The sequence below is a fragment of the Mesoplodon mirus genome (genome assembly GCF_964341445.2).
Source record: "Mesoplodon mirus genome assembly, chromosome: 8".
Classification (NCBI taxonomy): Eukaryota; Metazoa; Chordata; class Mammalia; order Artiodactyla; family Ziphiidae; genus Mesoplodon; species Mesoplodon mirus.
Window position 1 is genome coordinate 46,036,361 of NC_138984.1, and position 12,727 is coordinate 46,049,087.

Sequence of the window (12,727 nt, forward strand, 5' to 3'; positions counted from 1 at the left end):
CAATCCCTATCAAATTACCAATGGCATTTTTTACAGAACTAGAACAAAAAATTTTTAAATTTGTATGGAGACCCAAAGCCAAAGCAGTCTTGAGGGAAAAAGTGGAGCTGGAGGAATCAGACTCCCTCACTTCAGTCTACACTACAAAGCTTCAGTAATCAAGACAATATGGCACTGGCACAAAAACAGAAATAAAGATTCATGGAACAAGATAGAAAGCCCAGAGATAAACCCATGCCCCTATGGTCAGCTAATCTATGACAAAGGAGGCAAGGATATACAATGGAGAAAAGACAGTCTCTTCAATAAGTGGTGCTGGGAAAACTGGACAGCTACATGCAAAAGAATGAAATTAGAACACTTTCTAACACCATACACAAAAATAAACTCAAATGGATTAGAGACCTAAATGTAAGACCGTACACTATAAAACTCTTAGAGGAAAACATAGGAAGAACACTCTGACATAAATCACAGCAAGATCTTTTTGATCCACCTCCTAGAGTAATGGAAATAAAAACAAAAATAAACAAATGGGACCTAATGAAACTTCAAAGCATTTGCACAGCAAAGGAAACCATAAACAAGACAAAAAGACAGCACTCAGAATGGGAGAAAATATTTGCAAACCAATCAACGGACAAAGGATTTATCTCCAAAATATATAAACATCTCATGCAGCTCAATATTAAAAAAACAAACAACCCAATCCAAACATGGGCAGAAGACCTAAATAGATATTTCTCCAAAGAAGACATACAGATGGCCAAGAAGCACATGAAAAGCTGCTCAACATCACTAATTATTAGAGAAATGCAAATCAAAACTACAATGAGGTATCACCTCACACCAGTTAGAATGGGTATCATCAGAAATCTACAAACAACAAATGCTGGGGAGGGTGTGGAGAAAGGGGAACCCTCTTGCACTGTTGGTGAGAATGTAAATTGAAATAGCCACTATGGAGAACAGTATGGAGGTTCCTTAAAAAACCAGAAATAGAATTACCATATGATTCATCAATCCCACTGCTGGGCGTATACCCAGAGAAAACCGTAATTCAAAAGACACATGCACCCCAACGTTCATTGCAGCACTATTTACAATAGCCAGGTCATGGATGCAACCTAAATGCCCATCGACAGATGAATGGATAAAGAAGATGTGGTACATATATACAATGGAATATTACTCAGCCATAAAAAGGAACGAAATTGGGTCATTTGTTGAGACATGGATGGATCTAGAGACTGTCATACAGAGTGAAGTAATTCAGAAAGAGAAAAACAAATATTGTATATTAACGCATACATGTGGAACCTAAAAATTGGTACAAATGAACTGGTTTACAGGGCAGAAATTGAGACACAGATGTAGAGAACAAATGTATGGACACCAAGAGGGGGAAGCTGGGGTGGGGGTGTGGGTGGGATGAATTTGGCGGTTGGAATTCACATGTATACACTGATGTGTATAAAACTGATGACTAATAAGAATCTGCTGTATAAAAAAATAAATAAAATAAAATTCAAAAAAATAAAAAGAATCCACGTGCCAGTCAGGGGACATGGGTTCAAGCCCTCGTCTGGGAAGATCCCACATGCCGCAGAGCATCTAAGCCCGTGCACCACAGCTACTGAGCCTGCTCTCTAGAGCCCACGAGCCACAACTACTGAGCCCATGTGCCACAACTACTGAAGCCCATACACCTAGAGCCTGTGCTCTGCAACAAGGGAAGCCACCACCATGAGAAGCCCGTGCACCACAGCAAAGAATAGCCCCCACTCGCAGCAACGAAGGCCCAACACAGCCAAAAATAAATAAATGAATAAATGTATTAAAAAAATTAAGAAACTACACCTACTTGATGGCTCTTCAGACTGTTTTGAATCCTTTGTACCACTGCATTGACCATGGAAGGGCATAACCTGGGATAGCTAACTCCTTTCAGCAATTTGTGGGGAGGGTCTCAACTGTGAGCCATCACACCTTACAACACTTGCAGCAGTGGTAGAATGATTATTTCTGTGCTGCAGGGGGATCTGGGTGACACCCGCAGCATTCACTACTACTTAATTTTCTTTGTGTGTGTGTGTACATGTGTGTGCACATGTGCTTTAGGTTTTTGTTTTACATGGAGCGGATTCCTTCCTCTGGGTTATTCTGACTATTAAGAAGAGCCCAGTGTTCAAAGTTTCATTGTCTTTGAGCTCATTTGATAGAAGGTGACACGTTCAAGTAAAAAGAATCATTTTAATCAGTTTGTATTTCCAGTCTTGATTTTTTTTTCTTATTGCTGTAAGGCTAGATGTGCTTATTGCTACTTTACGCATGTTGTATAAATGTGTATTTTTATTGCTATTAACCTAGTTAAGTTTGTCAGTTAACCTTAATATTCATTCTCCAATTTTTAACATAGAAATTTTTATAACATAAATGAATTGTTAACAAATACTGTACAAAATGCACCGTTATCTTGCCTCTTCTCCTAATTAGGGACAACGAGGTGCACATGGTATGCCTGGAAAACCTGGGCCAATGGTGAGTGTATTACTTTCATATTCACTCATTCACTTATTCATTCATTCTTCCATTTGTACATTCATTACCATTTACAAAGCACCTACTGTGTCCCAGGTGCTTGGAACAGAAAGACAATAAAAACATAGTACTTGTCTTTGAAACCTGCCCTATCAAAGAAGAGAGATATATCAATTGATATTGTAGCATAATGCTATTGCTAACTGCTGTAATAGGGAAAGCAACCTGAAGTATGGGAACCTACCTGTACTGACACCAGTAGTGAGACAAAGAAGTCAAGAAAGACTTAAAGAGGAACAGCTTTTAAGCTTAATCTTGAAAGATGAGTATATAAAAAGAACAAGAATACAGCATGGTCCGTACAGTGGATAGGTGAAAAACACGATGAGCTCAGGGAAATATTCAGTACTAGGTGGGTAAATCGGATTTGAAATTACTTGCCCTTAAGATCTTTTCTCCCTTGTTACTCATAAAAAGGAAACAAGCTATGGGAGGAAAAATAAGTGTAATTTAAAAGGGCTTTTATTAATGCAAAACTGATGGATCTAAAATACAGTCCTCAAAGAAGAATCAGGATAACCTAGAATGAAATTCCTCTTACACTTTTCCTTTAAATCCAGCTTTAAATCAGTGGTTTAGACTCTATTCATGCCTTCCCAAATGTAGTATAGTGACACATATTCACTTCTTATTAGCCTGAAAAAAATCACTCCAAAATATCCAGATGATTCTTAATCATCATTTTTATAAAGTGAAGGCCTAGATTTTGGTACAATGTGTAACTTTCTAAAAACTATCCTTATTACTTGGTTAACACAAAGAAAGTAATTTCTCTAGAAGCAGTTGTTTCAAACAATTTATGTTTGTGACTGACTCTCGTATGCTACAACTAGGAAATTCTGTTATGTTTAATACCACTGGACATGTCTTTTAGCACAATTTCATATCAGTGTTGTAAGGTTCTTATGATAAAATTATATTATTATCTTTGTGATTTTAAAGTACTAAGTGGATTATTCTTATATGTCAAAGTACATAATAAAAGATTTCATGTTAATTAAAATACATGTCTAATCACTTTTCTGGTTTCTTTTAATAGGGTCCTCTTGGGATACCTGGTTCCGCTGGTTTTCCAGGAAATCCTGGGTTGAAGGTAAGATGTTCCTATATTTAGCTCTTGATGACATGAATTACTTAAGTACCTGAATCCCAAAGTAAAGAATGTCATTTCTTTCATTGAAGAGTGTGGAAGTCGCTCTTAACTAAGGAAAAGAGCCTAGCGTATTCTCAATGTCCATTATGGTAGGGGAAAAAAAAAAGAAAATGAAAAATATATTATTATATAATAAGTAATTAAAAGAGAATTACTTATAATCATACACTTGTAGTATCAAAGAATCTGTTGCAATAGGACTCTAACACCAGACAATTGTAACGGCTGTGAGGGGTAAGTGTTTAATCTGAATTGGAACTCTATTCTTGGATACAGTGCCTGGCAGTAATAAATAGCAGAATGTTCTAAACAATAGGAGAGTAAAATAAATCCGAGGTGGTCAAAAGGCCACACAATATTGGCCTCCACTTCTGCACCCCTTCTCCCCACCTCCACCCCCCCAACTTACACAATCATTAATGGAATGTGTGGGGAGGCTATTTGGCTGTCCATGTGGGAATGGATTGAAGTATTCTGTTGGGATGATTTACATTTGTAGTGCGTCACAACTTGTTCTTTCTCTCAACACTTTGGATGATAAATCCATGGATTACAGTGGGAGGTTATTAAGATTATATGAGCTAAATTAGTGAATAAACTCAGAACGCTACCTTCAAACTTTGAACAACAACACAATACGTTTGATTTTTCTCACACCCGGTTTGTCTTTGGCAATAATTTTCTTCATCTTGAAGAAGGGATTTGCTCACAAGATTCTGCTGTACAAAAATAACCGTGGCCAGTCACCTCACCTCTCTAAATCTTGTTTTCTCAAGGAATTTTATTGAAGATTAAGTGAGAAAATATGCAAACCCTTAGCATAGTGCCTGAGGCAGAGGATGCCCGAGGCAGAGGATGCCCTCAGTACAGGCCCACGCTTCTTGTTAGTGAGGCCACTCAGATTGGATTTGAGCTTCGAAACAAACAAATAAACAAAAAAATCTCTAGTTGACATTTCAAGTATTCTTTGAAATGTGAGAGTCATCAAGTCAAATTATTCTTCGGCTCTCTCTAACGCTTACTTTGAATTCTGTGCCACAGGGATGTGGCTGCCCTCCGTTAACTGAGAACTCACTGTGAACTCAGCCGAGTAGGACCTTCTTCAGTTCCCCTCTGTGTCTGATCTGCTCCCTGAAGTCCTAAGTCTGCTGCCACTGACTCTGACCTTGGAGGACCCAACCTCCCTGTGTCCCTCAATCAAAATAGGCAAAAGCCCTTCCCTCTCTCTCTCTGTAAGACTCTCCACCCTCACACCGAGCTCTGGCTAGAGAACTCAAGGAAGAATACTCACAATGCCCCGGACTCTCACTTTGCAGGAAGTGGTTTCTGCTCCTACTGTGGCCTCCAGTTAAGACTTCACTAGCCATCATAGTTTATACAGTAGTTCACTCTGGATACTTCCCTCTCCTCCTGGGTTTTTCTAGTACGGGCTGTTGGCTACTGAAAACTCCTTAATAAAGTCAAACACCTCACAAAACTGTTTCAGAAATTGTTTCCCTGTCCTACCACCACCCCCAACATAAAGACCACCACCCCCGGTGTTAGTTTTTGGCCAAAATTCTGCTATACCTGTAATATTCTTCCAGGGTCTCTGACTCTCTAGATGAAGAATAAACGTTCACGTCTAGTTCTTTGTATTTCAGTGAAGGATAATAGGGATTCCCTCTAGGATTTGATTTACATTAGGTACCTAATATGTTAGATAAAATGCAGAAACTCAGCTAAGTTTGAATTTCAGATAAATAAAGAATAAACTTTTAGGATAAATGTGTTCCAGATATTGCATGGGACAAACTTATTCTGAAATCATTTGTTGTTTGTCTGAATTAAAACTTAACCAGGCATCCTGTATTTTTATTTACTATCTGGTTCCCTATCTTGGGTTGAAACAAGGGTGGCTATCAGGTGACCTTCACCAGGTTGCTCTGCTCTGCATGCTGTGGGCATCATCACATCCAGAGTGGCGGGAAGTGAGTCCATCCCTTAAGCTAAGTTAGGCACACACCCCTGGAAACTACTTTGTGCTCTTGACTCGTTTAAATGATTGGGTGTAAAATGTAAAACTCCAAATAAGCAGTCAGCTTTGAAACACACCACACTGGTATTTTCTTAAATTAACATTTTCCTCATACTCCTTTAGGGAGAAGCAGGTCCCACTGGGGCACGAGGCCCTGAAGGTCCTCAGGGGCAAAGAGGTGAAACTGGGCTACCAGGTCCTGTTGGCTCTCAAGGTCTTCCTGTAAGTTCCTAGTATATTTAAAAATTATCACTGAAAGCTGGACATGTTTTATAACTTTTGAACAAAGGCAACATATTTTAATATATTCTCTTTCAATTCTGAATGAGTGTTTAGAACTCATGAAAAAAAAATGTCCCTTGTCAACTCTGCAAATTTTGTCTATTTTATGGAAAAGGGAATTAATTAGTCATAAAAGTGATTTTTATAATATAATGGTGATTGATTTATTTTTCCTTCCTTTCTTTGTGGTAATTTTTCTACCTCCTTTTGCGAGATGGGTGGACATCTGAATATCACCCTAGATATGGCTTAATATTTCATGAACTTTTCCTGTATCTTTTAGGGTGCAGTGGGAACTGATGGTACGCCTGGTGCCAAAGGCCCAACAGTGAGTAACTAACTTCATTTATGCCACATGAGGTTCAAATGGGCACAATCCTTTGGACAGTGACCATAGACTTGTGCCTAGGTCTCTGCTCACCATGTTACTCTTGCATTCCAATAGGGTTCTCCAGGTACCTCTGGTCCTCCTGGCTTAGCTGGGCCCCCTGGATCTCCAGGACCTCAGGGTAGCACTGGACCTCCAGGAATTCGAGGCCAACCGGTAATGTCCATCAAAGAATTATCATCCATTAGTATAATACAACTAAGATCACCAGAGAAATAATATGTAATGAGATACAGTGAAACATAGATAATGTGACTTATTTGAATGAGGCAAAAGAAGGTAGGAATTTTTGTAAAGTGGAAGCCAAATGTTAATGTACAATGTACATGTTTAAATTCAAAGGGGAAAATTATTGCACTATGTTAAATTTTAGTGTTCTTTTGTTTAAAATAGTAAGGTCATAACTTCATGATCCACCTAATCGAATTTTATAAATAGTTGCATAACAAATATGAAGACACTTTGCAAGCCAGTATGGGGAAATATGGAGTTTTCATGGGGGTTTATAATGACAACTTGGCTAAAATGGGTTCAACAGCTATTTCTTGAGATTTATTCTTGAAGAGTGCTTCCAACATGTTGTTTATATTGAATGAGTTTCCACATTTTGTATAAATTTGTATGTTTTATATTCATATATTTATCTATTGGTAAAAATATTATGGTTAGTTCTTAAGAAATAAACACATTGAGAAGTTGTGCTTATGTATCTTTTAGCTTGATATGTAACAAAACTTTGTTTCCTCGTACTACTTAAAACAAATATTTTAGATCCTGATATAAGTAATTTGATTATGCTGATAAATCCTTTTTAAATGCTAGTGACAAATTTATAAAAACATGCGTGTTGTTGGTATTTTACATTTGATTTTATCATGTTCTCAATTTAGCAATCCCACAAATTATAGTACAATCGGTATTATAAAGACACACATACCCAAAACTCATGAAAACTCTAAAGGTAAAATACCCTATTTGAAGTTGTCAAATCTCAATAAATAGAACATGAATATAAAATTATTTTGATTTTGGGTGAACAAATCTATTTCCTAAAATAGACTCTAAATAGATTTATCTATTGAAGTTGTCATTGTTAGTTCTAATTTTTATTATCAAATTGTAATAATTCTAATTATCCTACTATGCATGATTAAAAACAAGATTTTAAAAGTAAATCTTTTGAAGACCCCTGTAAAATACACAAATCACTACCTAACTATACTGGATTTTATAAAATTTCACACACATTCTACAAGATTTGCATAATTTAAAAAAATTATTATACTGCTGATTCAGTACAGACTCAGCTGCAGAAAATTTTCAAGGCCCATTCACTGTAATAATTAAAGCAGGTTGGGCTGGATAAATATCTTGGTTCTTACAATTATCGATATTTTTATTTTAGGGTGATCCAGGAGTTCCAGGTTTCAAAGGAGAAGCTGGCCCAAAAGGGGAACCGGTAAGGTTTTCTTTCTTTTAAATGATAAGAAGAACATGAATATTATCCAGAAGTGTAAGCCCCAAATACTCAAGTACTTCAAATAATGACAGTGAGAATTATAATACTTTTGGATGGAAATAGTTTGCTTAATATAGTTTAAAATTTGTGACTGACTTATTTAAATGAATCTTTTGACTATAACTCCCTTGTCAAATGGCTCTTTCTGGTATCTGTCATTCTGTTTTCAATAGGGGCCACATGGTATTCAGGGTCCAATAGGCCCACCTGGTGAAGAAGGCAAACGAGGTCCCCGAGGTGATCCAGGAACAGTTGGTCCTCCAGGCCCCATGGGAGAAAGGGTAAAATTTGAATGATTGAATAAATTCTTATGGTTGTGGGGGAATTACATGAATAACTTTTGGGATAGTGAGGAAAACTAGAGCAATTAAGAGAAATGCTAGCAGGTGCATTGCACAGTTCAGTATGGCTATCTTTGAATTCAGGGAGTCAGCTGTCTAATCATTGTTCATTCATTCATTCATCTAATATTGACTGAACAACTGCTCTATGCCAATTTGGTATATGGTGCTTGGGATACATCAGTGAACAAGAATGCTATGGTTCCATCCTTCATGTGGGGGCTAGTAAACAATAGTTTAGTGGGGAGGTAAGCAATAAACAAGTTAACAGGTAAATAAAAATATAATTACACATTTTAATAAGTGCCATATACACTCAGGGAATAGCATGGTGATGTGGTAGAGAGTAACTTATGACAGTAGTGTGTCATTAGGTTAGGTGGTTAGGAAATAAGCTTCTTTGAGAAGATGGCATCTAGCTAAGATCTGAAGATTAGGATGAGCCAGCAAGAAAACTTGAGAGAAAAAAAAAAAGCATTTTTCAGCAGAGGAAACAAAAAATGCAAATCCAGGAGGCCAGAAAGGGCTTAGTGATTTTAAAGACCAGAAAAGGTTGCTGTGACTGGACTATAATGAAACAGGTCTGAAAGGGAGAATAACAATATCACCTTACTTTTGTATGGAACCTCAGAAAATGCAAAGTGCTTCACATCAAAGACAATACTAATGCCTGCAGTCACTGACATTTTGATTGTGGTAGATGATACCGTTTCTTTGCCTCTTGTATCTATATCTATGTATCAGTTTTTCTCTATGTTTAGTTTTACAATGAAGTGGTAAAATAATTTTTGATTTGAATAATTTTGGCTCAGTACTTACATATATTTTTCAAAATTTAAAATGTCTTTCTGTATAGTCAGGTTATTTTTTCTTATACATATCTATTGCTGTGTTGGGTTGATCATAGCTCCTAAAACCTTATAGTACTAAGAATAAAAATCACCCACTCAACTATATATTACAAAAATATCCACAATTAAGAATCACATTTTGGTCATTTGTAGGGTGCTCCTGGCAATCGTGGTTTTCCAGGCTCTGATGGTTTACCTGGACCAAAGGTAAGGTTATCCTATCAAGGTTGACACTCCTATGGGTAGTGTTGCAAAAGATGCCGTTGTCCAGCATGGTGATCTAGCCTTGGCCCACATGGGTCCAGATCTAGAAAAGAGTTGGACACAGATGTTACTCCTAACGCCAAACCCCTCTTGTGCAATTTCTTCATTATAGAGGCCTAGGGGAGAAGGACGATGGTTGGAGGTGTATTGGAGTTTGTTTTCAAACTTTCCAGGGACATTCTTGAGAAGAATAGGCCATAAATCTTTCCTTTAGCTGATATATATTTTTTCCTTTATCTAGAAATTTAGACAGTTTCAAAATTTGGGGTTTTCTAAATCTAAGTTATTGGAGTGAGGCTCTAAACACAACTTTCATTAGTTAATGATGAAAGACCTCTATTCTACAAGGAATCCAAATGAGAACAAAATGTGAAGTGACATGGTTTACAAAGAAGTCTTTGTAACTACTTTGACAAACTCTTTTATGTTATACTAGTGGTTTGATTTGTAAAACAAGGATTTTATATATGCTTGCTTTTGTTTCCCTGCACTCCCTTTCTTCTAACATATTCTGCTTTGCTTTGGAACAGGGGGCTCAAGGAGAGAGGGGTCCTGTAGGTTCTTCAGGACCTAAAGGAGGTCAGGGGGATCCAGGACGTCCGGGGGAACCTGGGCTTCCAGGTGCTCGGGTAAGAACACAGCAGTTTTTTGCTATATCAACCCAGGAGATATGCTCCTGAGAATTCATTAAAGGTTTTTTAAAGGTTTTTTTTTTTTTTTAATAGCTTGCTTTCACGACTTGGAACATTTCTTTGTTTTTTAATTTGGGTTTGACCTGATTCATTATTTTTGAAATAATGAATGGTTTGCTATTTTTATCATGTATAGAAAAAAAAAACTTCTAGTCTCCTTTATTCAAAGAGGTATGTATTAATAATTTTACCACTTGATATGAAAAAAAAATTCTGTTTATCAATTTTTATAATTTTTCTTTACTTGCTGATGAACAACTTATGTGACTTTTAGCACAGAGAATTCCTGACAAATTTCATTTTAACAAAATGTCACTTGAAAATTCATTTGAACTATGGAATTACCCTTATATTCAGTTGTCAACAGTGCCCCTTAAAGAGAAAAGGATTATACAAAACCTTCATGGAAAGATACATTTGGCTCAACATAAGTTCTTTATCCTGAACCCAGTGTTAGATATATGAGTAAAAGTCTCCTACAGCCCTTTCTCCTTCTATATTAGAAACAGGCATTGGGTTCATCTTCGATGAATATCTTCGATATTCTTCCCTAGACACATGATAAAGGTGGAATGCCAGCTGAATGACCATTCAATTACTTTTAGTAAAAATGATCCCTGAGGGCTTCCCTGGTGGCGCAGTGGTTGAGAGTCCACCTGCCGATGCAGGGGACACGGGTTCGTGCCCTGGTCCGGGAAGATCCCACGTGCCGCGGAGCGGCTGGGCCCGTGAGCCATGGCCGTTGAGCCTACGCGTCCAGAGCCTGTGCTCTGCAATGGGAGAGGCCACAACGGTGAGAGGCCCGCGTACCGCAAAAAAAAGAAAAAAAAAAAGATCCCTGATTGTAGACTGCATTTGGACTTGGAGGACTATGAATGAATTAAAAAAACTGGTAGGAGGCATAGCTTTGGATTTCCTGAGTTTGCAGGGACTTGTACCTGGGCATTCACCTTGCTGGGACCAGTATAGTATGTCCAAGGTGCTGTTACAAATATTGGTTATGTGAGATTTCAAACCAGGGTGGCTCCTGCACCCACCACATAGACTGATTCTCTCACATCGGGCCTCCCATTGTGGGAGGCTTAGAGTCTGGCCCTGAAGGCTGTGCTGTGAGGACTCCTCCCTGTGGAGAGTCCCACATGTGATGCCTTGTTGCATGTTGTGTTGTCTGCCCCGTATCCTGCCCTGTATCCTGAAGCCAGGTTGGGTGAGGTCCATGATGGTCCTGTGAGTTTGTCTGGAGGAGCCTAAGGCTACTGAGAGTGGGCATGGCAAAGCAGAACGGGATCTTTTTAATGCAGTGCTGTTTTTACTCTTTAGAACCTTTACTCCAGTTGCAGGTCAGCAACAAACTGACAATTGCTTTTAATTTTTAGGGTCTGACAGGAAATCCTGGTGTTCAAGGTCCTGAAGGAAAACTTGGACCTTTGGTAAGTAACTTAAACAAAAGTCCACCACCATTAATATTTCTCAATAGACATGCAACTTAAATGGTAAGATGTTTATTTAAGGTTAACGTTTTTGATCGGGTGGATGCTGATCATGTTTACATGTTTAAAATGTACCTTCCTCTCCTGGAAGCAAATATTAAGGATCTGCGTATTTTCAAAATGACCAAAACTTGATAACATTGTATTGAAATAAATGCTTGAGATTGTAACTGCTTCTCTGACATAAGTGAAAAAGTTGCCATGATGTATTTATTAATATTAGTGGAATTTGTTAGCAACATTCTCATTTCTTGATATCCTTCCAATTTTATACATTTAAGAGATAAGTAGGTATAAATTTGACAGTTCATATATTCTGGGCCCTTCCCTTATACAGTAAATGTGAAATGGAAGTCCTGAGTTTTCATTACCACAAACAAGAGTAAATGAAAGAAGGAAGATTTCCCCTATTAATATGAGAATGTAAAGAGGCATAAAGATGAGGCTTGTGTATAGAATAAGAATAAAGTCTCCGTTCTAAACATTCAAATACCTCAGCAGTTGTTTTTAAACACTCAACTGTCCTGACTCACTAAAATAAAAACTTGGCTTAATTTAAAACTTACATAACTTTTATAGTAAGGAAAGGCAAGTGACAATTTGGGTGATGTAACATTCAGAGAGAACTTATGTGAAACTTACATTGCTCCTGTCAATTTTGTAGGGTGCTCCAGGAGAGGATGGCCGGCCAGGTCCTCCAGGCTCCATAGGAATCAGAGGGCAGCCTGGGAGTATGGGTCTTCCAGGCCCCAAAGGTAGCAGTGTGAGTACAGTGTATAATGTTGCCATCTCATCATAATCCTCACTTGGAGCTGACATGTTTATAGCAAACCGATTGAAATTTAAATTAGTTTGCATTGATTCTTTAGGGTGACCCTGGAAAACCTGGAGAAGCAGGAAATGCTGGTGTTCCTGGGCAGAGGGTAACTATACATTTTCTGCTAAAGAAAAATATATATATGAAATTACCCAAATTCTCATGGTCTCACCTCATAAATTATCTCTCTGCGATGCTAGGGAGCTCCTGGAAAAGATGGTGAAGTTGGTCCTTCCGGTCCTGTGGGCCCCCCGGTATGTAAGTTTTAGTGAGAATATATTCACATCGCATTCTTCAGTGGTGTTTGTCTGA

General features: G+C 37.9%; 1 protein-coding gene across 1 annotated transcript in view; it reads left to right on the forward strand.

Moving 5' to 3' along the window:
- COL5A2 (collagen type V alpha 2 chain) overlaps window positions 1-12,727 on the forward strand; it is a 145,093-nt gene that overhangs the window by 103,000 nt on the left and 29,366 nt on the right. Inside the window, exons 17-29 of the mRNA XM_082630244.1 lie at window positions 2,497-2,541; window positions 3,641-3,694; window positions 5,895-5,993; window positions 6,337-6,381; window positions 6,499-6,597; window positions 7,847-7,900; window positions 8,134-8,241; window positions 9,306-9,359; window positions 9,947-10,045; window positions 11,485-11,538; window positions 12,263-12,361; window positions 12,468-12,521; window positions 12,616-12,669. Coding sequence (XP_082486370.1) covers window positions 2,497-2,541; window positions 3,641-3,694; window positions 5,895-5,993; window positions 6,337-6,381; window positions 6,499-6,597; window positions 7,847-7,900; window positions 8,134-8,241; window positions 9,306-9,359; window positions 9,947-10,045; window positions 11,485-11,538; window positions 12,263-12,361; window positions 12,468-12,521; window positions 12,616-12,669 — 918 coding nt within the window. The remainder of the gene's footprint in view (window positions 1-2,496; window positions 2,542-3,640; window positions 3,695-5,894; window positions 5,994-6,336; window positions 6,382-6,498; window positions 6,598-7,846; window positions 7,901-8,133; window positions 8,242-9,305; window positions 9,360-9,946; window positions 10,046-11,484; window positions 11,539-12,262; window positions 12,362-12,467; window positions 12,522-12,615; window positions 12,670-12,727) is intronic.